The sequence below is a fragment of the Procambarus clarkii genome, chromosome 25 (assembly GCF_040958095.1).
Source record: "Procambarus clarkii isolate CNS0578487 chromosome 25, FALCON_Pclarkii_2.0, whole genome shotgun sequence".
NCBI lineage: Eukaryota > Metazoa > Arthropoda > Malacostraca > Decapoda > Cambaridae > Procambarus > Procambarus clarkii.
In genome coordinates this window covers 908,752-935,886 of record NC_091174.1, presented here as the reverse complement: position 1 = coordinate 935,886, position 27,135 = coordinate 908,752, and the positions used below count along the sequence as shown (strand labels likewise).

At 50.3% G+C, this 27,135-nt stretch overlaps 1 protein-coding gene across 3 annotated transcripts in view; it reads right to left on the bottom strand.

Annotated features, from left to right (window-relative positions):
• ATP8B (ATPase phospholipid transporting 8B) overlaps window positions 1-15,456 on the bottom strand; it is a 405,277-nt gene extending 389,821 nt beyond the window's left edge. For 2 of the 3 annotated variants that reach the window (XM_069331131.1, XM_069331133.1), the window contains exon 1: window positions 14,810-15,161. In XM_069331131.1, coding sequence (XP_069187232.1) covers window positions 14,810-15,146 — 337 coding nt within the window. In that variant the 5' untranslated portion in view covers window positions 15,147-15,161. Of the gene's footprint in view, window positions 1-14,809 lie in introns of all 3 variants that reach the window. The other variant, XM_069331137.1, reaches the window with a different exon arrangement.
• Between the last annotated feature and the right edge of the window lie 11,679 nt (window positions 15,457-27,135).

The following is a 27,135-nucleotide window of genomic DNA, read 5'->3' as shown; positions in this document are numbered from 1 at the left end:
CCACCCACTACTGTGTCACACCGTACCACCCACTACTGTGTCACACAGTACCACCCACTACTGTGTGTCACACCATACCACCCACTACTGTGTCACATCGTACCACCCACTACTGTGCACCAAGCCTCACCACCCACTACTGTGCACTACCCACTACTGTGCACCAAGCCTCACCAGCCACTACTGTGCACTACCCACTACTGTGCACCATGCCTCACCACCCACTACTGTGCACCAAGCCTCACCACCCACTACTGTGCACTACCCACTACTGTGCACCAAGCCTCACCACCCACTACTGTGCACTACCCACTACTGTGCACCAAGCCTCACCACCCACTACTGTGCACCACCCACTACTGTGCAACAAGCCTCACCACCCACTACTGTGCACCACCCACTACTGTGCAACAAGCCTCACCACCCACTACTGTGCACTACCCACTACTGTGCACCAAGCCTCACCACCCACTACTGTGCACTACCCACTACTGTGCACCAAGCCTCACCACCCACTACTGTGCAGTACCCACTACTGTGCACCAAGCCTTACCACCTACTACTTTGCACCACCCACTACTGTGCACCAAGCCTCACCACCCACTACTGTGCACCACCCACTACTGTGCACCAAGCCTCACCACCCACTAATGTGCACCAAGCCTCACCACCCACTACTGTGCACCAAGCCTCACCACCCACTACTGTGCACCAAGCCTCACCACCCACTACTGTGCACCAAGCCTCACCACCCACTACTGTGCACCAAGCCTCACCACCCACTACTGTGCACCAAACATCACCACCCAATACTGTGCACCCCCCACTACTGTGCACCACGCCTCACCACCTACTACTGTACACCATCCACTACTGTGCACCAAGCCTCACCACCCACCACTGTGCACCAAGCCTCACCACCCACTACTGTGCACCACCCACTACTGTGCACCACCCACTACTGTGCACCACCCACTACTGTGCACCACCCACTACTGTGCACCACGCCTCACCACCCACTACTGTGCACCAAGCCTCAACACCCACCACTGTGCACCAAGCCTCACCACCCACTACTGTGCACCAAGCCTCACCACCCACCACTGTGCACCAAGCCTCACCACCCACTACTGTGCACCAGCCACTACTGTGCACCACCCACTACTGTGCACCAGGAGTCCATAGGAACGTTTCCCAGAAACTAACAAATTAACCTTTACATGTGAACTGAACCCCAACCAGTTAGACCCAATTTAAATCTGGTTTATTGAACGCCTGAGGCCACGTGGACGGCTGATCAACCAGGCTGTTGTGGGCTGCAACAGCAACAAATTAGTTAATCCGACACAATCAGCGGATAAGCCAGGCCATTAGGCTCGGTAACGACTGTAGAGTAATTATTACAGCAGAATAATTATCAGGAGTAAGTGCTAAGCCAGAATGACTATGTAACATATGGTAGAGAGGTCAGGCACTGGGATACTGGGACAGGTCAGGCACTGGGATACTGGGACAGGTCAGGCACTGGGATTCGAGGACAGGTCAGGCACTGGGATACGAGGACAGGTCAGGCACTGGGATACGAGGACAGGTCAGGCACTGGGATACGAGGACAGGTCAGGCACTGAGATACGAGGACAGGTCAGGCACTGGGATACGAGGACAGGTCAGGCACTGGGATACGAGGACAGGTCAGGGGCTGGGATACGAGGACAGGTCAGGGGCTGGGATACGAGGACAGGTCAGGCACTGGGATACGAGGACAGGTCAGGCACTGGGATACGAGGACAGGTCAGGCACTGGGATACGAGGACAGGTCAGGCGCTGGGATACGAGGACAGGTCAGGCGCTGGGATACGAGGACAGGTCAGGCGCTGGGATACGAGGACAGGTCAGGCGCTGGGATACGAGGACAGATCAGGCGCTGGGATACGAGGACAGATCAGGCGCTGGGATACGAGGACAGATCAGGCGCTGGGATACGAGGACAGATCAGGCGCTGGGATACGAGGACAGATCAGGCGCTGGGATACGAGGACAGATCAGGCGCTGGGATACGAGGACAGATCAGGCGCTGGGATACGAGGACAGGTCAGGCGCTGGGATACTGGGACAGGTCAGGCGCTGGGATACTGGGACAGGTCAGGCGCTGGGATACGAGGACAGATCAGGCGCTGGGATACGAGGACAGGTCAGGCACTGGGATACGAGGACAGGTCAGGCACTGGGATACGAGGACAGGTCAGGCGCTGGGATACGAGGACAGGTCAGGCGCTGGGATACTGGGACAGGTCAGGCGCTGGGATACGAGGACAGATCAGGCACTGGGATACGAGGACAGATCAGGCACTGGGATACGAGGACAGGTCAGGCGCTGGGATACGAGGACAGGTCAGGCGCTGGGATACGAGGACAGGTCAGGCGCTGGGATACGAGGACAGGTCAGGCGCTGGGATACGAGGACAGGTCAGGCGCTGGGATACGAGGACAGGTCAGGCGCTGGGATACTGGGACAGGTCAGGCGCTGGGATACGAGGACAGATCAGGCACTGGGATACGAGGACAGGTCAGGCACTGGGATACGAGGACAGGTCAGGCGCTGGGATACTGGGAGAGGTCAGGCGCTGGGATACGAGGACAGATCAGGCACTGGGATACGAGAACAGGTCAGGCACTGGGATACGAGGACAGGTCTGGCACTGGGATACGAGGACAGGTCAGGCACTGGGATACGAGGACAGGTCAGGCGCTGGGATACTAGGACAGGTCAGTCGCTAGGATACTAGGACAGGTCAGGCGCTGGGATACGAGGACAGATCAGGCACTGGGATACTGGGACAGGTCAGGCACTGGGATACGAGGACAGGTCAGGGGCTGGGATACGAGGTCAGGTCAGGCACTGGGATACGAGGACAGGTCAGGGGCTGGGATACGAGGACAGGTCAGGGGCTGGGATACGAGGACAAGTCAGGCACTGGGATACGAGGACAGGTCAGGCACTGGGATACGAGGACAGGTCAAGCACTGGGATACGAGGACAGGACAGGCACTTGGAAACGAGGACAGGTCAGGCACTGGGATACGAGGACAGGTCAGGCACTGGGATACGAGGACAGGTCAGGCGCTGGGATACGAGGACAGGTCAGGCGCTGGGATACGAGGACAGGTCAGGGGCTGGGATACGAGGACAGGTCAGGGGCTGGGATACGAGGACAGGTCAAGGGCTGGGATACGAGGACAGGTCAGGGGCTGGGATACGAGGACAGGTCAGGGGCTGGGATACGAGGACAGGTCAGGCACTGGGATACCGTGACAGGTCAGGCGCTGGGATACGAGGACAGGTCAGGCGCTGGGATACGAGGACAGGTCAGGCACTGGGATACGAGGACAGGTCAGGCACTGGGATACCGTGACAGGTCAGGGGCTGGGATACGAGGACAGGTCAAGGGCTGGGATACGAGGACAGGTCAAGCACTGGGATACGGGGACAGGTCAAGCACTGGGATACGGGGACAGGTCAGGCACTGGGATACCGTGACAGGTCAGGCACTGGGATACCGTGACAGGTCAGGCACTGGGATACCGTGACAGGTCAGGGGCTGGGATACGAGGACAGGTCAGGCGCTGGGATACGAGGACAGGTCAGGCACTGGGATACCGTGACAGGTCAGGGGCTGGGATACGAGGACAGGTTAGGGGCTGGGATACGAGGACAGGTCAGGGGCTGGGATACGAGGACAGGTCAGGGGCTGGGATACGAGGACAGGTCAGGGGCTGGGATACGAGGACAGGTCAGGGGCTGGGATACGAGGACAGGTCAGGGGCTGGGATACGAGGACAGGTTAGGGGCTGGGATACGAGGACAGGTCAGGGGCTGGGATACGAGGACAGGTCAGGGGCTGGGATACGAGGACAGGTCAGACACTGGGATACCGTGACAGGTCAGGCGCTGGGATACGAGGACAGGTCAGGCACTGGGATACGAGAGTGTGTAGCGGATCTATAACAGCAAAAGCTATAACAGGGGGAGGGGGGGAGGGAGGGGGGGAGGGAGGGAGTGAAATAACTACTATACTGGAGGGGGGGGGGGGAGTGATGAAGGTACTCCTGTGACGTCAATAGCTTGAAGACTGACGGTGCTGTGACTTCACTGTACTTGTGGCCTAGGGGGGGCGGGGGGCAAGTGCGACCTTGGGAAGGGGGGGGGACAAGTGCGGCCTGGTTGATACCTGGTTGATGGGGTTCTGGGAGTTGTTCTACTCCCCAAGCCCGCCCCGAGGCCAGGCTTGACCCACCACAGCCCGGTTGGTCGGGCACTCCTTGGAGAAAATGATTTAATATCTTTCACTCGTCTTCTTTCTAGTGAGTACATTTGGAGAGCTTTGAGACGATCCAAATAATTTTGGTGCTTTATTGCGTGCCGTATATGTTCTCTGTATTCCCTCTATTTCAGCAATCTTTCCTGTTCTGAAGGGGAAGGTGAGTACTCAGCAGTACTCAAGACGGGATACTACAAGTGACTTGAAGAGTACAACCATTGTGATGGGATCCCTGGATTTGTAAGATCTCGTAATCCATCCTATCATTTTTCTGGCTGACGCAATATTTGCTTGGTTATGCTCCCTAAACGTTAGGTCGTCGGACATCATTATTCCCAAATCCTTTACATGTTGCTTTCCTACTATGGGCAAATTTGATTGTGTTTTGTACCCTGTATTATGTTTAAGGTCCTCATTTTTACCGTACCTGAGTACCTGGAATTTATCACTGTTAAACATCATGTTATTGTCTGTTGCCCATTCGAAAACTTTATTAATATCTGCTTGAAGTTTTTCAATGTCTTTAGCAGAGGTAATTTTCATGCTGATTTTTGTGTCATCTGCAAAGATGATACGAAGCTGTGACTTGTATTTGAGTCTATATTTGATATGAGAATAAGGAAAAGCAGCGGTGCAAGGACTGTACCTTGAGGTACAGAGCTTTTAACTGCGCTTGGACTAGATTTTATATGGTTGACCGTTACTCTTTGTGTTCTGTTTGACAGAAAACTGAGTATCCAGCGTCCTACTTTACCGGTTATTCCCATTGACCTCATTTTGTGTGCAATCACTCCATGGTCACATTTATCGAATGCCTTTGCGAAGTCTGTGTATACCACATCTGCATTCTGTTTGTTTTTCTAATGCTTCAGTGATTTTGTCGTAGTGGTCAAGTAGCTGTGAGAGGCATGATCTTCCTGCTCTAAATCCATGTTGGCCTGGGTTGTGAAGGTCATTGGTCTCCATGAAACTAGTGAACTGACTCCTGATCACTCTCTCAAATACTTTTATTATGTGGGACGTTAGTGCAAACTGGTCTATAATTCTTTGCCAATGCTTTGCTCCCTCCCTTGTGTAGAGGGGCTATGTCTGCTACTTTAAGTGCATCTGGTATCTCCCCCGTGTCCAAGCTCTTCCTCCACACTATACTGAGTGCCTGTGCTACTGGCACCTTGCATTTCTTTATAAATATTGAATTCCATGAATCTGGATCTGGAGCTAAGTTCATGGGCATGTTTTAAATTTTTCTTTCAAAATCTGCCACGCTCGTGTTAATATCAATTATATTTACAGGTGTTGGAATACGCATAAAGAACGAACAGTGCGTGATATCACGCTATGCACGAACGGTGTTTAATCAACGCTGATTTAACGTTACTGGTGGATATTGTGGCCACTGGACGAGTGCAACACCACCACCCCCCCCCCCCCAACAACCACACGCTCTTACAACCCCCCCCCCAACAACCACACGCTCTTACAACCCCCCCCCCCCCCCCCAACAACCACACGCACTAACAACCACCACCACATAGAGGTCGGTCGATCATCTGGGAGAAGATAAAGCGGCTTAGAGCTTAGCAGTGAGCTAAACCACACTTTCCCGTAGTCAGTGACAGGTACGTCCTGCTAGGTCAGTAGCAGCGGCTACCACCGAGGAGCGATGAAGGGGTTCACCAGGAAGTACTGAGCCCATGGTGGACACGCCACCCAACTTCCACACCTCCTCTCTACACCCACATCCTCTCCCACAGTGTCACCTCCCCATCCCTCTCCCTCTCCCATCCTTACCAAACCCTTTGGACATCAACACTAAAGAAAAAGAGGAAGTGTAAGTGAATCTCTATGACCAGACACGCAAAAGAGAGAGCATTCAGACATTAACTCCATCTCACTTCTGGAGACCATGTACCTGCTTGATGGGGGTTCTGGGAGTTGTTCTACTCCCCAAGCCCGGCCCGAGGCCAGGCTTGACTTGTGAGAGTTTGGTCCACCAGGCTGTTGCTTGGAGCGGCCCGCAGGGCCACATACCCACCACAGCCCGGTGATGGATGTAGTAGACATGTCCTGACATGTTCCCACCAATAATAGTAGTTTATGGTTGACGTTGTATTAACACTTTGTACTGTCCAAAGATTCTCCAGCTCTCCCAGTGTCCTCATACTATACTCATCACAGTATATTTATTATCCTCAAATTATTGGGTTTTCATATTCTCACATCCATCTAGAGATATATGTAGTTCAATAGAATGAACAAACTGATTTGTTCTCAATTGTTCAGATTAGTAAACTATATAACGAGCAGCGAGGCCCCCCCCCCCCCCTGCATTTGTACAAACTGAACATTTCCATTTATCATTCACCTCTCACGGCTAACTGTTAACAATTCACAAGTGTTGTAAAATCAATTCACCAACTGTTTTTGTTATCAAGATATAACCGAGGCTCTACAATACTTGGTAACTGAAAACTCTGATAAGTAACGATTTTGTTAATTATTTGATTTGCTGTTGTATTAAATACAACTGTTTTATCAATGTATCAGAGAGTGCACACACTTTCAGCTACAACCTTATCGTCGTATTATAAATAAATAAATAAATAAATAATAATAATATAATAATAAACCAATGAGAAAATCCCCTGGAGCCGTTATGAGGATTCGAACCTATGTGCTGGGTGTTCCCAGATGCCCTCTAGACGACCCCGCCACGACATGGTCAAAAGAACTGAAACCTAAAGTACTACTGGACGACAGAGGCAGAATGCAGGGGGGGGAGGGAGGGAACTATCAGCGGAAAGCGCCAAGCTATTACAACTATATAGCACTGGGAAGGGGCAAGGATAAGGATTTGGGATGGGACGAAGTGAAGGAATCGTACCCAACCACTTGGACGGTCGGGGATTGAACGCCGACCTGCAAGAAGCGAGACCGTCGCTCTACCGTCCGATCCAAGTTGTTGGCCGGGGGGGGGGGGGAATTGAATGAAACTTTCGTTAGGCTTCAGTGGATTTCCTCCCTGATATCACGATAATGTGATTTGTGAAATAATAATAATGTAAGAAAAGAACAGTTCACAGTAGAACAGTAGAACAGTATAACATGTCTGAGCGAGGTGACTGCCAGGCTAGCCGAGGACAAGGACAATTCAACACCCCCCACACACACATGAACGAACAGCCGCCAAGTCAGGTTCAAGTACGTTTATTGAGGTTATCAAATACATCTCAAAGGGATAGAGTAGCTTAGGCTATTTCTACCCTCCTATCCCAGTCAGGTGAAGTGCGTAGGCAATCTTGAGGTTATCTTGAGATGATTTCGGGGCTTTAGTGTCCCCGCGGCCCGGTCCTCGACCAGGCCTCCACCCCCCAGGAAGCAGACCGTGACAGCTGATTAACACCCAGGTACCTATTTTACTGCTAGGTAACAGGGACATAGGGTGAAAGAAACTCTGCCCATTGTTTCTCGCCGGCGCCCGGGATCGAACCCGAGTCCACAGGATCACAAGTCCAGCGTGCTGTCCGCTCGGCCGACCGGCTTCCCTACATAACAATACTGTCAGTTTACTACAGTATTAGACAGTAACAATACTGTCAGTTTACAGTATTAGACAGTAACAATACTGTCAGTTTACAGTATTAGACAGTAACAATACTGTCAGTTTACAGTATTAGACAGTAACAATACTGTCAGTTTACAGTATTAGACAGTAACAATACTGTCAGTTTACAGTATTAGACAGCAACATTACTGTCAGTTTACAGTATTAGACAGCAACATTACTGTCAGTTTACAGTATTAGACAGCAACATTACTGTCAGTTTACAGTATTAGACAGCAACATTACTGTCAGTTTACAGTATTAGACAGCAACAATACTGTCAGTTTACAGTATTAGACAGCAACAATACTGTCAGTTTACAGTATTAGACAGCAACACTACTGTCAGTTTACAGTATTAGACAGTAACACTACTGTCAGTTTACAGTATTAGACAGTAACACTACTGTCAGTTTACAGTATTAGACAGCAACAATACTGTCAGTTTACAGTATTAGACAGTAACACTACTGTCAGCCGCCTTGCTAATCCGCTTGTGACAAAAGCAGATTAAAAAAGCGATTGTGACTAATCAACAACAAATGATGCTGGAGGGCGTCACACAAGCCAATAGTTGTATATGTACGAGTACACATAGTCAGAGTACATGTAGAGTGAGGGTTGTGTGTACTTTACCTCGCGTGTGTACAGGTACTCACACCTGGTGGAAGCGTGTGTACAGGTACTCACACCTGGTGGAAGCGTGTGTACAGGTACTCACACCTGGTGGAAGCGTGTGTACAGGTACTCACACCTGGTGGAAGCGTGTGTACAGGTACTCACACCTGGTGGAAGCGTGTGTATAGGTACTCACACCTGGTGGAAGCGTGTGTACAGGTACTCACACCTGGTGGAAGCGTGTGTATAGGTACTCACACCTGGTGGAAGCGTGTGTACAGGTACTCACACCTGGTGGAAGCGTGTGTACAGGTACTCACACCTGGTGGAAGCGTGTGTACAGGTACTCACACCTGGTGGAAGCGTGTGTACAGGTACTCACACCTGGTGGAAGCGTGTGTACAGGTACTCACACCTGGTGGAAGCGTGTGTACAGGTACTCACACCAGGTGGAAGCGTGTGTACAGGTACTCACACCTGGTGGAAGCGTGTGTACAGGTACTCACACCTGGTGGAAGCGTGTGTACAGGTACTCACACCTGGTGGAAGCGTGTGTACAGGTACTCACACCTGGTGGAAGCGTGCGTACAGGTACTCACACCTGGTGGAAGCGTGCGTACAGGTACTCACACCTGGTGGAAGCGTGCGTACAGGTACTCACACCTGGTGGAAGCGTGTGTACAGGTACTCACACCTGGTGGAAGCGTGCGTACAGGTACTCACACCTGGTGGAAGCGTGTGTACAGGTACTCACACCTGGTGGAAGCGTGTGTACAGGTACTCACACCTGGTGGAAGCGTGTGTACAGGTACTCACACCTGGTGGAAGCGTGTGTACAGGTACTCACACCTGGTGGAAGCGTGTGTACAGGTACTCACACCTGGTGGAAGCGTGTGTACAGGTACTCACACCTGGTGGAAGCGTGTGTATAGGTACTCACACCTGGTGGAAGCGTGTGTACAGGTACTCACCTAATAGTAATAATAATTTATTTAGTAAAAGTACATACATAGTTGCTGAGTTACAGTACAAACATTCTGTTGGATTTAAAGATAGAGGTAGTACATACAATACCTAAAGCCACTAGTGTGGCTAGTGAATAGGTGAGTAAATAGGTGAGTAAAACCACTTAGTTGATGAGTGTGGTGTACCACTCATCAACTCGCTCTCATCAAGCGACATGTGCCGTGAAACTAAGTGGCTCTCGTGTCCATCACTTAAATCATCAATTCAGTTTGTCTCAACTAGGGACCCATAGTTAAGACCAACCGTCTAAAGAATTAAATAGAGTATGAACTGTCGACCCCATTGTGTGTGTTAATTGTTTAAGTGCGATGTGTGTTTGTGAGCTGACTGTCCCTTGACCTACTGACCTAATATCCCGAACTGTCAAGTATTCTGTCCCAAGTCAATCGTTGTCACTGTTTGGCTGTCACTGGCTGTCACTGTCAAGTGTTCAGAGAATATTACTCCAGTTCTTCCCCTGTACAGGGCATAGTAAGGGGGGGGGGGGTTCTGGGATCGGTGGAGCTAAGGCCCGGGATATCTTCCAGTACTCGTGGCTATACCTTCCCAGCAGTGATATAACAACACTTTTCACCGCCTCTCACCCGGTGTCGACCCGTGGTGTGTGGAGTCTAACAACTATGTCGTAAGTGAAGGTGGTGGCTGTGGTGAAGGTTTGGTTAACCTGTAGTAGCAGCTAACATGCCTGCCTGCCTGCCTGCCTGCCTGCCTGCCTGCTTGCCTGCTTGCCTGCTTGCTTGCCTGCCTGCCTGCCTGCCTGCCTGCTTGCCTGCTTGCTTGCTTGCTTGCCTGCCTGCCTGCCTGCCTGCCTCTCTCTCTCTCTCTCTCTCTCTCTCTCTCTCTCTCTCTCTCTCTCTCTCTCTCTCTCTCTCTCTCTCTCGGACTGGACGGTTGAGCGATAGTCTCGCTTAATGCAGGTCGGCGTTCAATCCCCGACCGTCCAAGTGGTTGGGCACCATTCCTATTCCCCCGTCCCATCCCAAATCCCTATCCTAACCCCTTCCAAGTGCTACATAGTCGTTTTGGCTTGGAGCTTTCTCCTGACAATTCCCTCCCTTCCCTCTCCCTCTGGTTCTATCCATTTAATCAGAAGAATTAAATTTAATTAAAATTAGATCCCAATAAATGGATGAATGTAAGTAGTCCCATTAGCCGCTTTCCTCTGGGCACGGAGGGAGGTACGAGGGCCACCGTCCAGGTCAACACCTCTAGTAATGACTCCTCCACGGCTCACAATATTAACATTACAGAATGCAACCCGTTCTCGCACTTGCTTATAGTCAATATTGGCTTATTTAATAAGTGCATATGTGACATACTAATTGATTGTGAATATTTTAGTTTATCTTGAAAAGCTTCATAGAAAACACCGACCTCACCTAACCTTCTTAGTATGTTAAGATAAGCATCTTATTGCTTCTTATTTACAATTATTACATAACCTATCAATGGTATAGGTTAAGTAATAATTGTAATTAAGAAGCAATAAGATGCTTATCTTAACATACTAAGAAGGTTAGGTAAGGTCGGTGTTTTCTATGAAGCTTTTAAAGATAAACTAAAATATTCACAATCAATAGTATGTCACATATGCACTTATTAAATAAGCCAATATTGACAGTAAGCAAGTGCGAGAACGGGTTGCAACATGGACACCTGGTGATAATTCCGTAGAAGACATGATCGTAGGTACATTAGCAGACAGCACCGCTCCTGTGTCAGGTAAGTCCACTACGGGCTCACCATAGGCCGTGCTACTTGCGACTTTTTGTTCCCAGTAGCTGACTCTAAAACAGCAACAACAATAACAACAACCACAACAGCAACAAGGGATAAGAGCAGCATTAGTGGTGGAGGCATAGGGCTCAACCTCACCACACACACACACCTTAACAAGGCACTCCGGTGGTCCGACTAATTACCCAAATCTCCTCAAAGTCACCCCAAAGCTTCCCAGCATTACCTAAGTCATGAAGAAATATAATATATCTACTCACTATAATGTTGGTTCTAAATGTAGAACATGAACAACATACATTTTGACTCTGAAATAATATAATTTTTTGACGAAATTAGACAAAATTAAGGGGCAGGTGACGCCACAGGAAGCCGACGATCCAAGCGACAATGTTGTGGCTTTGGGTAATTAGATGGACCCAATTTCGTTATATTAGTTCATAGAAAAAATATGTTTTTTCGTGTCCACCATTAAGCACCAACATTATAGTGAGTTAATATATCATAGTTCTTCATTACTGACGTCATGCTGGCAGGCGCGGAGTAATTAGTCGCATCCTTAAATAATAATAATAATGGAAGACATTGCGAATGTTGGTGGTGGTGTGATGACCGTGTACCACAGTACCACCGTGGTGGTGGTGTGATGACCGTGTACCACAGTACCACCGTGGTGGTGGTGTGATGACTGTGTACCACAGTACTACCACCAAGACACAACACGCCACACCTTGGTACAAGGGACACTGAGGGGCGTCCACCTTGGTACAAGGGACGCTGAGGGGCGTCCACCTTGGTACAAGGGACGCTGAGGGGCGTCCACCTTGGTACAAGGGACGCTGAGGGGCGTCCACCTTGGTACAAGGGACGCTGAGGGGCGTCCACCTTGGTACAAGGGACGCTGAGGGGCGTCCACCATGGTACATGGGACGCCGAGGGGCGCACATTGTCTATAATTATAATACCCGACCCCGTCAGAGCTGCTTCAAGCCCTGAAGTATAATTACCTCTCCAGTAGAGAAACTTGTAACGCCAATTTAGTGTTAATTCCAACATCAACGAAGCTGTGTAAAATAATTCCCAGACAAGCTATTATCTCAAATTTTAAATACAATATAATTCCATCAAATTATCAAGGAACACATTCACTGGAATTATCCTAGGAATAATTTGGGGCATTTCTGGGAAAATGTCGGACTACTGGTCCGAGGCTCCACAGTATTGTGCTCCGGTGGTGGTGACTCCTGACATTGTTAGGCGGGGTGGTGAGGTGAGGGAGGAGGAGTGAGGTGAGGTGAGGTGAGGTGAGGTGAGGTGGGGGAGTGGTGAGGTGAGGGAGGAGTGGTGAGGTGAGGGAGGAGGATTGGTGAGGTGAGGTGAGGGAGGAGGAGTGGTGAGGTGAGGGAGGAGGAGGAGTGGTGAGGGGAGGGAGGAGGAGTGGTGGTGAGGGGGAGGAGGAGTGGTGAGGTGAGGGGGGAGGAGTGGTGAGGTGAGGGAGGAGGAGGAGGAGTGGTGAGGTGAGGGAGGAGGAGGAGGAGTGGTGAGGTGAGGGAGGAGGAGGAGGAGTGGTGAGGTGAGGGAGGAGGAGGAGGAGTGGTGAGGTGAGGGAGGAGGAGTGGTGAGGTGAGGGGGAGGAGGAGTGGTGAGGTGAGGGGAGGAGGAGTGGTGAGGTGAGGGGGGAGGAGTTGTGAGGTGAGGGAGGAGGAGTGGTGAGGTGTTGTGAGGTGAGGGGGGAGGTGTGGTGAGGTGAGGGAGGAGGAGTGGTGAGGTGAGGGAGGAGGAGTGGTGAGGTGAGGGAGGAGGAGTGGTGAGGTGAGGGAGGAGGAGTGGTGAGGTGAGGGAGGAGGAGGAGTGGTGAGGGGAGGGAGGAGGAGGAGTGGTGAGGGGAGGGAGGAGGAGTGGTGGTGAGGGGGAGGAGGAGTGGTGAGGTGAGGGGGGAGGAGTGGTGAGGTGAGGGAGGAGGAGGAGGAGTGGTGAGGTGAGGGAGGAGGAGGAGTGGTGAGGTGAGGGAGGAGGAGGAGTGGTGAGGTGAGGGAGGAGGAGTGGTGAGGTGAGGGGGAGGAGGAGTGGTGAGGTGAGGGGGGAGGAGGAGTGGTGAGGTGAGGGGGGAGGAGGAGTGGTGAGGTGAGGGGGGAGGAGGAGTGGTGAGGTGAGGGGGGAGGAGGAGTGGTGAGGTGAGGGGAGGAGGGGAGGAGTAGTGAGGTGAGGGGGGAGGAGGAGTGGTGAGGTGAGGGAGGAGGAGTGGTGAGGTGAGGGAGGAGGAGTGGTGAGGTGAGGGAGGAGGAGTAGTGAGGTGAGGGAGGGAGGAGTGGTGAGGGGGGGGGGAGCTCCTCACAATACTGGCACCTGGCTTAGTTTACCAGTAAACTATTTGTCAGAAGCTGAACTTTCACAAACTACTTTCCTTCTTATCCTCTGACACTCACGTCATGAACAACCCACGCCAGACCCATTTATTAAATGCCTTTCCAAATTAGCTTTATACAACATCTACCATTTGCCTATCTTCTGATACTTGATGACAATGGCTGTGTATTTGCCAATACTTCTTATTTCATCTCTGAAGTCCATAGTAACCTGGAGTGTGTAGTTGTCTTCATTAAACTGGAGATTTCTGAAGATTTCTGGAGAAACGTCTGGAAAATTTCTGGAGAAACTGGAGATGTCTCACCTAACCAGTCATTCTGAGTCTCTACAAGGACTTCCAGGAGTCGGAACCCGGAGTCTAGAGCTTGACCATATGTTATGAATTGTGTGTTAAAGCTGAATGTGTTTATGTGTGTTATATTGTCCGCGTTGTGGGTATTGATCCTGAAAATGTTGTCAGTTCCTTCAACGTTAACCTTATTTATTGTGGTGCTGAACACACTGCAGCTACATGGTGGTGGACCACGCCAGGAGACAGGCAGAGGTGCAGACAGGTGGTGGTGGACCACGCCAGGAGACAGGCAGAGGTGCAGACAGGTGGTGGTGGACCACGCCAGGAGACAGGCAGAGGTGCAGACAGGTGGTGGTGGTGGACCACGCCAGGAGACAGGCAGAGGTGCAGACAGATGGTGGTGGTAGACCAAGCCAGGAGACAGAGGTGCAGACAGGTGGTGGTGGTGGACCAAGCCAGGAGACAGGCAAAGGTGCAGACAGGTGGTGGTGGTGGACCAAGCCAGGAGACAGGCAGACAGAGGTGCAGACAGGTGGTGGTGGTGGTGGACCAAGCCAGGAGACAGGCAGACAGAGGTGCAGACAGGTGGTGGTGGTGGTGGACCAAGCCAGGAGACAGGCAGACAGAGGTGCAGACAGGTGGTGGTGGTGGTGGAGGACCAAGCCAGGAGACAGGCAGACAGAGGTGCAGACAGGTGGTGGTGGTGGTGGACCAAGCCAGGAGACAGGCAGACAGAGGTGCAGACAGGTGGTGGTGGTGGTGGACCAAGCCAGGAGACAGGTGCAGACAGGTGGTGGTGGTGGACCAAGCCAGGAGACAGGCAGAGATACGGAGGGTTAACACTTACCACTCGGGGCGGTCGACACATTGAAGATGCCAAACAACTTGGCATAGATGGATGCGGGTCTCTGAGGCTTCAGAGTGCTATCGATAGGTTTCATGAAGGCAGCCTTGGAGGGGGCGGGACCCGTCGGAACGCCCACTTTGGCCGCCCACCCCTCCATCACCATGTCCCTAAGCCCACCGTGGGCGGCGGCCTTGGGGTCGCCCTGCACCACATCGCCCTTGGTGGTGCTCGACGCTCCGCCGCCATTGCTACGTTTTCTAACGCGGCGACTCCGCTCCTCCACCAACTCCAGCACCTCCAGTTCGAAGTCCTCAATTATGGTCGGTGCGGGCGCCATGGTAGCGGGTAGAGTGGGCGGTGAGGAGACGGGTGGTGTGGGCGGTGAGGCGACGGGGGGTGTGGGAGGTGAGGAGATAGGTGATGTGGGCGAGGACTCACGCCCACAGGCACTACACCAGCAGGCAAGAGTGGCGCCGGCCGCCCGCCATCACTACGATAACCCGCGCGCCGCCCACACAAGTCTTGCACATATTGGCTTCCTCCAAGTCCACAACACAGAGGAGGGCCGTGGCGGGTGTGTCACCAGCTGGGACACAGGTATGCGAGCAGGACACAAGTGTCACCCTCGTCTCCTCGGCAACACTGACGCCCTCAGGGTCGCCCGCCCACAGTACACACAGTACACACACTAATCAGGCGGTCATCTGGTGGCCACCGTAGTTCAGGCGCGCACAATACCACCTGCACAGTACACTGAGTACATTCACGTATCAAAACCTATTTTGTGCATATAATACACAGGACTACACACACATAAGGATTAATGATTATTTAATAGCAAAGGAATTAAAGGTTACTTCACTCAACTGTACATAACTCTCTCTTGACAACACTCTCAATAATAACAATGAGATATTCAACCCAACCGTGACAGGATATTTCCGTCTGGTGCTGACCGCTGTACGTGACAGTCAGTGAGCGCGAGTGAGAGCACGCGAGAGCGAGAGCACGCGCGAGCGAGCACAAGAGTGTAGGAGTGAGTGTTTCCCCAAAGAATTTGTTTAGTGTTTACGCCGTCGTCAACCTGGAGGTTTGTGTAGCGACATATAAATAGCCTCCGTTGTTGGTGATTGAGAGATTGACGCACAGATGGCGTGAGGCGCGTACATTACACTCTGAGCAGCGAGGGGGTTAAACACTTATCACCAGGCGTCTCTGATCCCTCCTGTCCCTCCACCACTTTTTATCTACTCAGACCCAAGCTTGTTATACTCTCAACAAAACCTCCACCCCAGGCTACACACATGTCCTACACTCCAGTTACGTGAAATAACACAAATATGAGGGGCTACAACCCACACAAACTGAGCCATCCGTGAAAAAGCCGCTTAAAGGTTTGGAAGCCGTCAGTTGCCGTCGACGTGAACGACAATTATTAGTCGCCCCAAATAACACATTCCTGACAAAAATATGATCGCATTTAGACATGGCGGCCAGTTACCCAACACACCCCTGGATGAAGCTGTGTCACCCACGAGCGCGCCATGCAACCCGTTCTCGCAAATTTAATAAGTCAATATTGACTTATTAAATATGTGCATAGGTGACATACTTAACATAATTGATACCCTTAAAAAGATTCATAGAAAACACCGACCTTACCTAACCTACTTAGTATGTTAAGATAAGCATCTTATTGCTTCGTAATTACAATTATTACCTAACATATAATAGGTATAGGTTAAGTAATAATTGTAATTACGAAGCAATAAGATGCTTATCTTAAGATACTAACAAAGTTAGGTAAGGTCGGTGTTTTCTATGAATCTTTTTAAGGGTATCTATTATGTTTAGTATATCACCTATGCACGTAGTTAATAAGTCAATATTGACTTTACGAATTTGCGAGAACGGGTTGCGCCATGAATGGGGCCTCCAGGCCGGCTAGTCAAGCGGGAGGCAAAGTTCTGTTAAGACACCGACCAGTGTAGATTAGCTGATAAACAAAATGGAAATTAGTGCTGACAAAATACAGATGGCAAAGCTTAGAAGAAAACAGCGGAGGGGTTAGGATAGGGTCTGCTGAATCATCGCTGAGCCAATATGATTTGGAGGGCTAGGAGGTGGAGGGCTGGGAGGTGGAGGGCTAGGAGGTGGAGGGCTGGGAGGTGGAGGGCTAGTAGGTGGAGGGCTGGGAGGTGGAGGGCTAGGAGGTGGAGGGCTGGGAGGTGGAGGGCTAGTAGTTGGAGGGCTGGGAGGTGGAGGGCTGGGAGGTGGAGGGCTAGTAGGTGGAGGGCTGGGAGGTGGAGGGCTAGTAGGTGGAGGGCTGGGAGGTGGAGGGCTAGTAGGTGGAGGGCTGGGAGGTGGAGGGCTAGTAGTTGGAGGGCTGGGAGGTGGAGGGCTAGTAGGTGGAGGGCTGGGAGGTGGAGGGCTAGTAGGTGGAGGGCTGGGAGGTGGAGGGCTAGTAGGTGGAGGGCTGGGAGGTGGAGGGCTAGGAGGTGGAGGGCTGGGAGGTGGAGGGCTAGTAGGTGGAGGGCTGGGAGGTGGAGGGCTAGGAGGTGGAGGGCTGGGAGGTGGAGGGCTAGTAGGTGGAGGGCTGGGAGGTGGAGGGCTGGGAGGTGGAGGGCTGGGAGGTGGAGGGCTAGGAGGTGGAGGGCTGGGAGGTGGAGGGCTAGTAGGTGGAGGGCTAGTAGGTGGAGGGCTGGGAGGTGGAGGGCTAGTAGGTGGAGGGCTGGGAGGTGGAGGGCTAGTAGGTGGAGGGCTAGTAGGAGGAGGGCTAGGAGGTGGAGGGCTGGGAGGTGGAGGGCTGGGAGGTGGAGGGCTAGTAGGTGGAGGGCTGGGAGGTGGAGGGCTAGTAGGTGGAGGGCTAGTAGGAGGAGGGCTAGGAGGTGGAGGGCTGGGAGGTGGAGGGCTGGGAGGTGGAGGGCTAGTAGGTGGAGGGCTGGGAGGTGGAGGGCTAGTAGGTGGAGGGCTAGTAGGAGGAGGGCTAGGAGGTGGAGGGCTGGGAGGTGGAGGGCTGGGAGGTGGAGGGCTGAGAGGTGGAGGGCTGGGAGGTGGAGGGCTAGTAGGTGGAGGGCTGGGAGGTGGAGGGCTGGGAGGTGGAGGGCTGGGAGGTGGAGGGCTGGGAGGTGGAGGGCTAGGAGGTGGAGGGCTAGTAGGTGGAGGGCTAGGAGGAGGAGGGCTAGGAGGTGGAGGGCTGGGAGGTGGAAGGCTGGGAGGTGGAGGGCTAGGAGGTGGAGGGCTAGTAGGAGGAGGGCTAGGAGGTGGAGGGCTAGGAGGAGGAGGGCTAGGAGGAGGAGGGCAAGGAGGAGGAGGGCAAGGAGGTGGAGGGCTAGGAGGTAGAGGGCTGGGAGGTTAAATAAATAGTTAATAGTAGAAACAGTTGATTGACTGTCGAGGCGGGCCGAAAGAGCAGAGCTCAACCCCCGCAAGCACAACTAGGTGAATACACACACATACATGATCACCACATACAAGATTCTCAGAGGAATTGATAGAATAAAGACAGGCTATTTACCACAAGGGGCACATGCACTATGGGACACAGGTGGAAATTGAGTGCTCAAATGAGCCACAGAGATGTTAGAAAGAATTTTTTCAGTGTTAGAGTAATAGACAAATGAAATGCATTAGGAAGTGATGTGGTGGAGGCTGACTCCATACACAGTTTCAAATGTAGGTATGATAGAGCCCAGTAGGCTCAGGAACCTGTACACCAGTTGATTGACAGTTGAGAGACGGGACCAAAGACCCAGAGCTCAACCTCCGCAAGCACAACAAGGTGAGTACATCCTCTCTGCTCACCCTGCGCAGAGGAGCCTTGCCTCTACCCAGTGTCCAGCAGAGAAAGAGCCTCAGTCTTATGTACCATACTTCTACTGCCTTTACTAGTCGCCTGGTTGGAGTTACACTATGCCCAGGGAGAGATGGGCAGACAACTGGCCTGGAACTATATTTGTGGTTCCACCTTGCAGCCACTTACAATATAAACCTGTTGGTGAATTTCAACTTAAAGCATCTAAAATAGAAAAATATAGAAAATACTCCATTCACTTGGGCTATAGGAGATTCGAACCGTGGACCCCACGCGTGTGAGACCGAAGCTCTATCGACCGAGCTATTGTGTGGTCTTAATAAGGAGAGTTTCCTGAAGCAGCAGCCTGCTGCCAAGCTGGAATTTTCGACTTTGCCTGACTGCTACTGAAGTTCAGTAGTTAGCTTCAATGGCTCAGTAGTATTGTTACTGAGTAGTACTACTCAATCAAGGCTCAGTAGTATACTATTGAGTTCAGTAGACCTCAGTAGTTCCATTCACCTAGAGCCTAGGTGAATGGAATGTTAATCCCACGGAAGTGTGGATAACAAGTGATGTGGAAAACACTGTTGTAGCAGATAGACTCCCAAGAAGCAGTCTAAATGAAGAGTCACACCCTAATGACCTTTTGCAGATGTGTAACAAATTTACTTTAAACCAGCAAACAGTAGAGCCAACTAGGAAACACCCTAGACCTTATTTCTACAAACAACGATGAGCTGATTAGGAACATAAAGATCACAACTACTTGTTGCTCAGATAACAACCTACTCTAGGTTGAGACAAGCATGGATAACAAGACCTGCTCAGCCAGCCTCAAATCCAAGAGGAAGAGAATTCAGCAATTTTAATAACAAACTGATTAACTGGAAAGAAATAAACCAAGACCTCGCAGAAATATGCTGGGAAGAACAGCTAGAAAATGCAAACATCAACCAGTGCTTGGAGAACATAGAGGCAGCAGCACTAGCAATATGCGGAAGGTATAGACCAGTGAGGAAAGGAGAGAAAAAGATGCAAACTGCAACAGCGTTCCCTCTATAGGCGAAGAAAACAAATCACAGAACACATCCAACGCTCCACTCGACCCCAACAACGACCAGGGAACAACTATGACGGGAAATAGAAATGGTCAACCTCAACCTGCAAGAATCTTTAAAATCCGCGGTTGTTCAACGTCCTCCCAGCGAGCATAAGAAATATTGCCGGAACAACCGTGGACATCTTCAAGAGAAAACTAGATTGTTTCCTTCAAGGAGTGCCGGACCAACTGGGATGTGGTGGGTATGTGGGCCTGCGGGCCGCTCCAAGCAACAGCCTGGTGGACCAAACTCTCACAAGTCAAGCCTGGCCTCGGGCCGGGCTTGGGGAGTAGAAGAACTCCCAGAACCCCATCAACCAGGTATCCAAGAGAGGCAAAGAGAGCAAAAGCCCATAAATAGAGAGGATTTCTAAATAGTTTTCTCCTATACAAAAACAACAACAAAAACTGCGCTCAGCATTGGGCCCCTTGCACAAGGATGATGAAACATTCTTAGATCAATCCGTCCTCGACTCAAGTCCATTCCATCCAGCGGTCGACCCCAAAGACGCAGTCATCAGTTTTAACATGCTGTTTATTCAAAACAGGAATTTTGTCAGATATATATTAATATTATAATATGTTAGCATATTGTGCATGCATAGGTTAGGTTACGTTAGGGGTTTAGGTTCTGTTGGCGATTATTTGTAGTACGTGGGTGAAGCATTTACAGCGTTGTGGTTCGAACAAAATTAGTCGGTGAAACACTTGTTCCGGAAGTGTTCGAACGTCAGCAGTTGTGAGTTGTGTGTAAACCGTTTATCATTCATAAACAGGGGGTTTGGCGGGTGGATGGAATCACAACATCTACATAATCCAACCCTTGAGCAGTGAACTTTCTTTTCCAGCACCTCAGTGTGGCGATCTATAAGGGAAATGCCAACTGCATCCAAGGTACTTGACCAGCTTCGGACTTTAAAGAAAATTACAGCCTCTGGGGTTCACGAAATGAAAATATTGTTTGACAAGTCTAATAAAATTGTCTGAATGACCAAATTCGGACAAGAGAGCAAGATGGGTGGTCTGCATCTTACTAAACTCCCAGAAGACACTTGATACAATTTTCCACGAGAGACTTCTATAAAATATTAAAACAAACTACAATAAAAGGGAAGATACTAGACTGAGTGGTCCAGGCTGGTCATCCAACAGCCTGGTTGACCAGTCCAGCAGCGAGGAGTCCTGGTCGACAACCGGGCTGCGGGGTCGCTGAGCCCCGGAATCACCTCAAGATAGGAGTGCTGTAATACATGCTATGAAGGATAGTTATCAACAAAAGGCCGCTTCACAACTACGCCAAGAGGAAGGAAACTATCAGGAGAAAGCGCCGAGCCATTACGACTATATACCACTTGGAAGGGGATTTGGGATGGGACGGGGGGAAGGAATGGTGCCCAACCACTTGGACGGTCGGGGATTGAACACCGACCTGCATGAAGCGAGACCGTTGCTCTACCGTCCAGGCCAAGTGGTTGGAGAGCTATATGCCGCTATACTGGATCCCCTTTGTTATATGTGACTGACGTGCCTGAGAGAGAGTAGATTCACTCGTGTCAACCTATGCATAAGATGTTAAGGTGGTGAGGGAGGTGTGGAGAAGACATGACAGCAAGGTGATGCTCGAGTACCAGTCTTAAAACCTGCTCACATAAATGGCTATTGGAGTTTAACGCTAGTACATGCAAAGGTGTGAGAATGTAGAAGAAGTGACCAGAAGACCAATACTGGCTGACCGGAAGTCAACTAGAGAACTTGGGACAATTATTAAATAGAACTTTTCGCCAAAAAGACACACATAATATTGAAAACAGTCTTAAAATTACCAGACATAAGACATAATAATAAGACAAATAACTATTACTTCGAAACATTATAAACAACCTATGCCAGACCAGTGGTAGAATATGCAACGCCACCACAACTCATACTAAACAAACAAAATAGACACCCTAAAACACGCTACAAGAATGAAGTCGAGAAAATAGAAGCCAGAGCTGCGACAATACATAATACAGCACAATATCTTCAACCATCTGAGGAGAGAAGAACCAGAGAATATATGATTCAGGGGAACACGACTACGAGGGATAGACCAGGTCGACGACAACACCTCCCTACAACATGCAGGGAACCAGAGGCCGCAGGTGGACGCTGCCACGAGAACGGATGTGACAATGTACTTCAATGTATGCGTCGTGGACGTCGTGGATGGATGGATGGAACTAGTTCAAGTTAAATAAATATAATATCTGCTTTTGAAGTTGTGAATCATTTTGAGGGTGAAGCAGCTCGTCTTAAGGTTCACTCCGACCGTCACGCACACAACCCAGTATGAAGATCACACCTCACACATCACGAAAGGAGGAGACGACGACATTAATGGTCCAGGACGGACCGAGACAAGCCGATTAAGTCACGTTATTGTGCCTCATCGTCTACATAGTCCTGTACATGGTGACACCCCTACACCCCGGGGCGCTCTCACCACCACCACTCCTCCTCTCCAGAAATATTATTATACAGACATGTTTGAGTGCACAGCTGAGTGCATTGCTGCTGTTGCTGCTGCTGCTGCTATTGCTGCTGCTGCTGCTGCTTCTGCCGCTCACTTTAAAACACTACAATGACCACTGTACGAAAACTTCGCTATACTAATAGAAGTTCCACACTGGGTGCCTCACATCTTCAGTATTTATAAGAAGACATCCCGCAGGCTACTCTCATACATTACTTTTACCCAATAATTAGTGATGATTATCACAAACATTTTAAAGATAACAAGTGTGTGTGTGGTGGAGGGGGGGGGATAAATAAATAGTTAGTAGTAGTTAGAAACAATTGAGAGGCGGGCTGAATGAGCAGAGCTCAACCCCCGCAAGCACAACTAGGTGAACACACACACACACACACACACACACACACACACACACACACACACACACACACACACACATGATACGAAGTGATATGATAGAGCCCAATAGGCTCAGGAATCTGTACACCTGTTGATTGACGGTTGAGAGGCGGGACCAAAGAGCCAGAGCTCAACCCCCGCAAACACAACTAGGTGAGTACAACTAGGTGAGTACACACACACACACACACACAGCAAAACTGCTAGAGGTGACTAGAAACTTTTTAAGTCAGCATGTCAAGGGTCCCACGAGAATGAGAGGCAATGATGAACCAGCAAGACTCGACCTAGTATTCACTCTGAACGATTCAGACATAAGGGAAGTCGGTCTTGAAGCCCCCGTGGGTATGAGTGATCACAGTGTACTGTTGTTTGAGTATCTGGTCGAAGAAGGGTTAATGTACTCAAGGACCAGAAAACAAGAGGGCGGCATTCCGGAAGGGAAACTATGAGGAGATGAGAAAATTCCTAACTGAAATAGCTTGGGTAACAGAGCTCAGAGGAAAGACGATTCAAGACATGATGGACTACATCACACAGAAGTGTAAGGAGGCAGCAGACAGGATCGTCCCAGTCCAAAAGGAAAAAATTGAAATGGAGATGAGAAACCCATAGTTTAATCAGAATTGCAAGCTAGCAAAGCAGAAAGTAAAAGGGCGTGGAGAAACTATAGAGACAGCAGAACACTATTGAGCAGAGAAAGATACCAGAGTGCCAGGCATGAATACGTCAGGGTGAGAAGAGAGGTAGAAAGGCAATATGAAAATGACATAACTAGCAAGGCAAAGACTCGGCCCAAACTGTTGCATAGCCACATCAGGAGGAAAACAACAGTGAAGGAACAGGTAATGAAAATGAGGATAGGTGCAGAAAGATTCACTACAAACGACAAGGAAGTGTGCGAGGAACTCAATAAGAAATTCAAGGAAGTCTTCACACCAGAGCAAGGAGAAGTCCCAGAGATAAGGGAGGGAACATCAACCCAGACACCACTAGAGGAGTTTGAGATTACCAGTGGGGAGGTGATGAAGCATCTGCTAGATTTGGACGTGACAAAGGCTATAGGCCTGGATGGAATCTCACAATGGATTCTAAAGGAAGGAACAGAAGCTCTGTGCCTACCACTCTCCATGGTGTAAGTCACTGGTAACAGGTGAACTGCCAAAAATTTGGAAGACGGCCAATGTAGTCCCAATATACAAGAAGGGTGATAGGCAGGAGGCACTGAACTACAGGCCAGTGTCCCTAACTTGTATTCCATGCAAGATGATGGAAAAGATTGCGCGAAAAAAGCTAGTGGAACATCTGGAGCAAGAGAACTTTGTAACAACATCAGCATGAGTTCAGAGATGGCAAATCATGCCTCACAGTATTAATTGAGTTCTATGACCAGGCAACAAAAATCAGGCAAGAGAGAGAGGGCTGGACAGACTGCATATTTCTGGACTGCCAGAAAGCTTTTGGCACAGTACCACATAAGAGACTAGTGCACAAACTGGAGATGCAGGCAGGAGTGAAAGGGAAGGTATTCCACTGGATAAGAGAGTACCTTAGCAACAGGACACAGCGAGTCACCATGAGTGGTGAGGTCTCTGAGTGGCGGGGAGTCACCAGTGGAGTCCCACAGGAATCAGTCCTTGGACCTATACTGTTTCTGATATACGTAAATCATCTCCCAGAAGGAATTGACTCGTTCCTCTCGATGTTTGCTGATGATGCAAAAATAATGAGGAGGATCAGGACACATGAGGATAGTATGAGGCTACAAGATGTCCTTGACAAACTGAAGGAATGGTCCGACAAATGTCTACTAAAGTTCAACCCAAGTAAATGTAATGTAATGGAATTATGAGGAGGAACTAGGAGGCCAGTCACTGGATACCGAATTGGTGATGAAGTCTTTCACGAAACGGACAAAAAGAAAAATCTGGGAGTTGATATCACGCCAAACCTGTCTCCTGAAGCCCACATTAAAAGAATAACATCAGTGGCCTATGCGAGGCTGGCTATCAGAACTGCTTTCAGAAACCTGTGTAAAGTATCCTTCAGAACCTTGTATACCACATATATAAGGCCAATCCTGGAGTATGCGGCCCTAGCATGGAGCCCGTACCTTGTCAAGCACAAGGAGCCTCGTAGCCTGGTGGATAGCGCGCAGGACTCGTAATTCTGTGGCGCGGGTTCGATTCCCGCACGAGGCAGAAACAAATAGGCAAAGTTTCTTTCACCCTAAGTGCCCCTGTTACCTAGCAGTAAATAGGTACCTGGGAGTTAGTCAGCTGTCACGGGCTGCTTCCTGGGGTGTGTGTGTGTGGTGTGGAGAAAAAAAAAGAAAAAAAAAGTAGTTAGTAAACAGTTGATTGACAGTTGAGAGGCGGGCCGAAAGAGCAAAGCTCAACCCCCGCAAAAACACAACTAGTAAACACACACACACACACACACACACACACACACACACACACACACACACACACACACACACACACACACACACACACTAGTCAGAGCAATAGTCCTTGCATGTACATATAGCACACTATTACATACAAACAGGCCACTTACGTATACCGTATTATGTAAATACCCGCCACTTGTGTATACTGAATAATGCCTCTTATTATGGGCTTAGTCATGGAGCCGGGCACCGTGCCTCTTGCTGCCACCAACACTACCACCTTACATGTGTACTGCCCACTACTGATCCCCACAACTACTACACACCTGCGTCACACACACCTGGCTACTAACACACCTGGCTACTAACACACCTGCCTCACACACACCTGACTACTAACACACCTGCCTCACACACACCTGGCTACTAACACCCCTGCCTCACACACACCTGTTCAGTAACACCCCTGCCTCACACACCTGGCTACTAACACCCCTGCCTCAGGCACACCTGGCTACTAACACACCTGCCTCACACACACCTGGCTACTAACACACTTGCCTCACACACACCTGTTTACTAACACCCCTGCCTCACACACCTGGCTACTAACACCCCTGCCTCAGGCACACCTGTTTAGTAACACACCTGGCTACTAACACCCCTGCCTCACACACACCTGTTTAGTAACACACCTGGCTACTAACACCCCTGCCTCACACACACCTGTTTACTAACACACCTGCCTCACACACACCTGGCTACTAACACCCCTGCCTCACACACACCTTTTTAGTAACACACCTGGCTACTAACACCCCTGCCTCACACACACCTGTTTACTAACACACCTGCCTCACACACACCTGGCTACTAACACCCCTGCCTCACACACACCTGGCTACTAACACACCTGGCAACTAACACCCCTGCCTCACACACACCTGACTACTAACACCCCTGCCTCACAAACACCTGTTTAGTAACACACCTGGCTACTAACACACCTGCCTCACACACACCTGACTACTAATACACCTGCCTCACACACACCTGTTTAGTAACACACCTGGCTACTAACACACACCTGACTACTAATACACCTGCCTACTAACACACCTGCCTCACACACACCTGACTACTAATACACCTGCCTCACACACACCTGGCTACTAACACACCTGCCTCACACACACCTGACTACTAATACACCTGCCTCACACACACCTGGCTACTAACACACCTGCCTCACACACACACCTGGCTACTAACACACCTGCCTCACACACACCTGACTACTAATACACCTGCCTCACACACACCTGGCTACTAACACACCTGCCTCACACACACCTGGCTACTAACACACCTGCCTCACACACACACCTGGCTACTAACACACCTGCCTCACACACACCTGACTACTAACACACCTGCCTCACACACACCTGGCTACTAATACACCTGCCTCACACACACCTGGCTACTAACACACCTGGCTACTAACACACCTGCCTCACACACACCTGGCTACTAACACACCTGGCAACTAACACCCCTGCCTCACACACACCTGACTACTAACACCCCTGCCTCACAAACACCTGTTTAGTAACACACCTGGCTACTAACACACCTGCCTCACACACACCTGACTACTAATACACCTGCCTCACACACACCTGTTTAGTAACACACCTGGCTACTAACACACCTGCCTCACACACACCTGACTACTAATACACCTGCCTCACACACACCTGGCTACTAACACACCTGCCTCACACACACCTGGCTACTAACACACCTGCCTCACACACACACCTGGCTACTAACACACCTGACTACTCCAAGCACACACCTGCCATCAATCACGCCTAAGCTCTGCTGTACTTTACACTTGGTCAAAGTATGGCGAGGAAAACTTAGCAGCGATCAATACAGTAGTTGTATGGCGATCAATACAGGTGTTGTAGGCCAAGATATTCAATACACCCCCTCCCCCCAGCCCCCCATCACCCCCCCCCCACCCTCGTCCACTGTTAAGACAGACCGACACGACGTTCAAAATCTCCCCCCCCCCCGCCTTGTTTACAACACTATTTGTCTCTGTATTCACTTA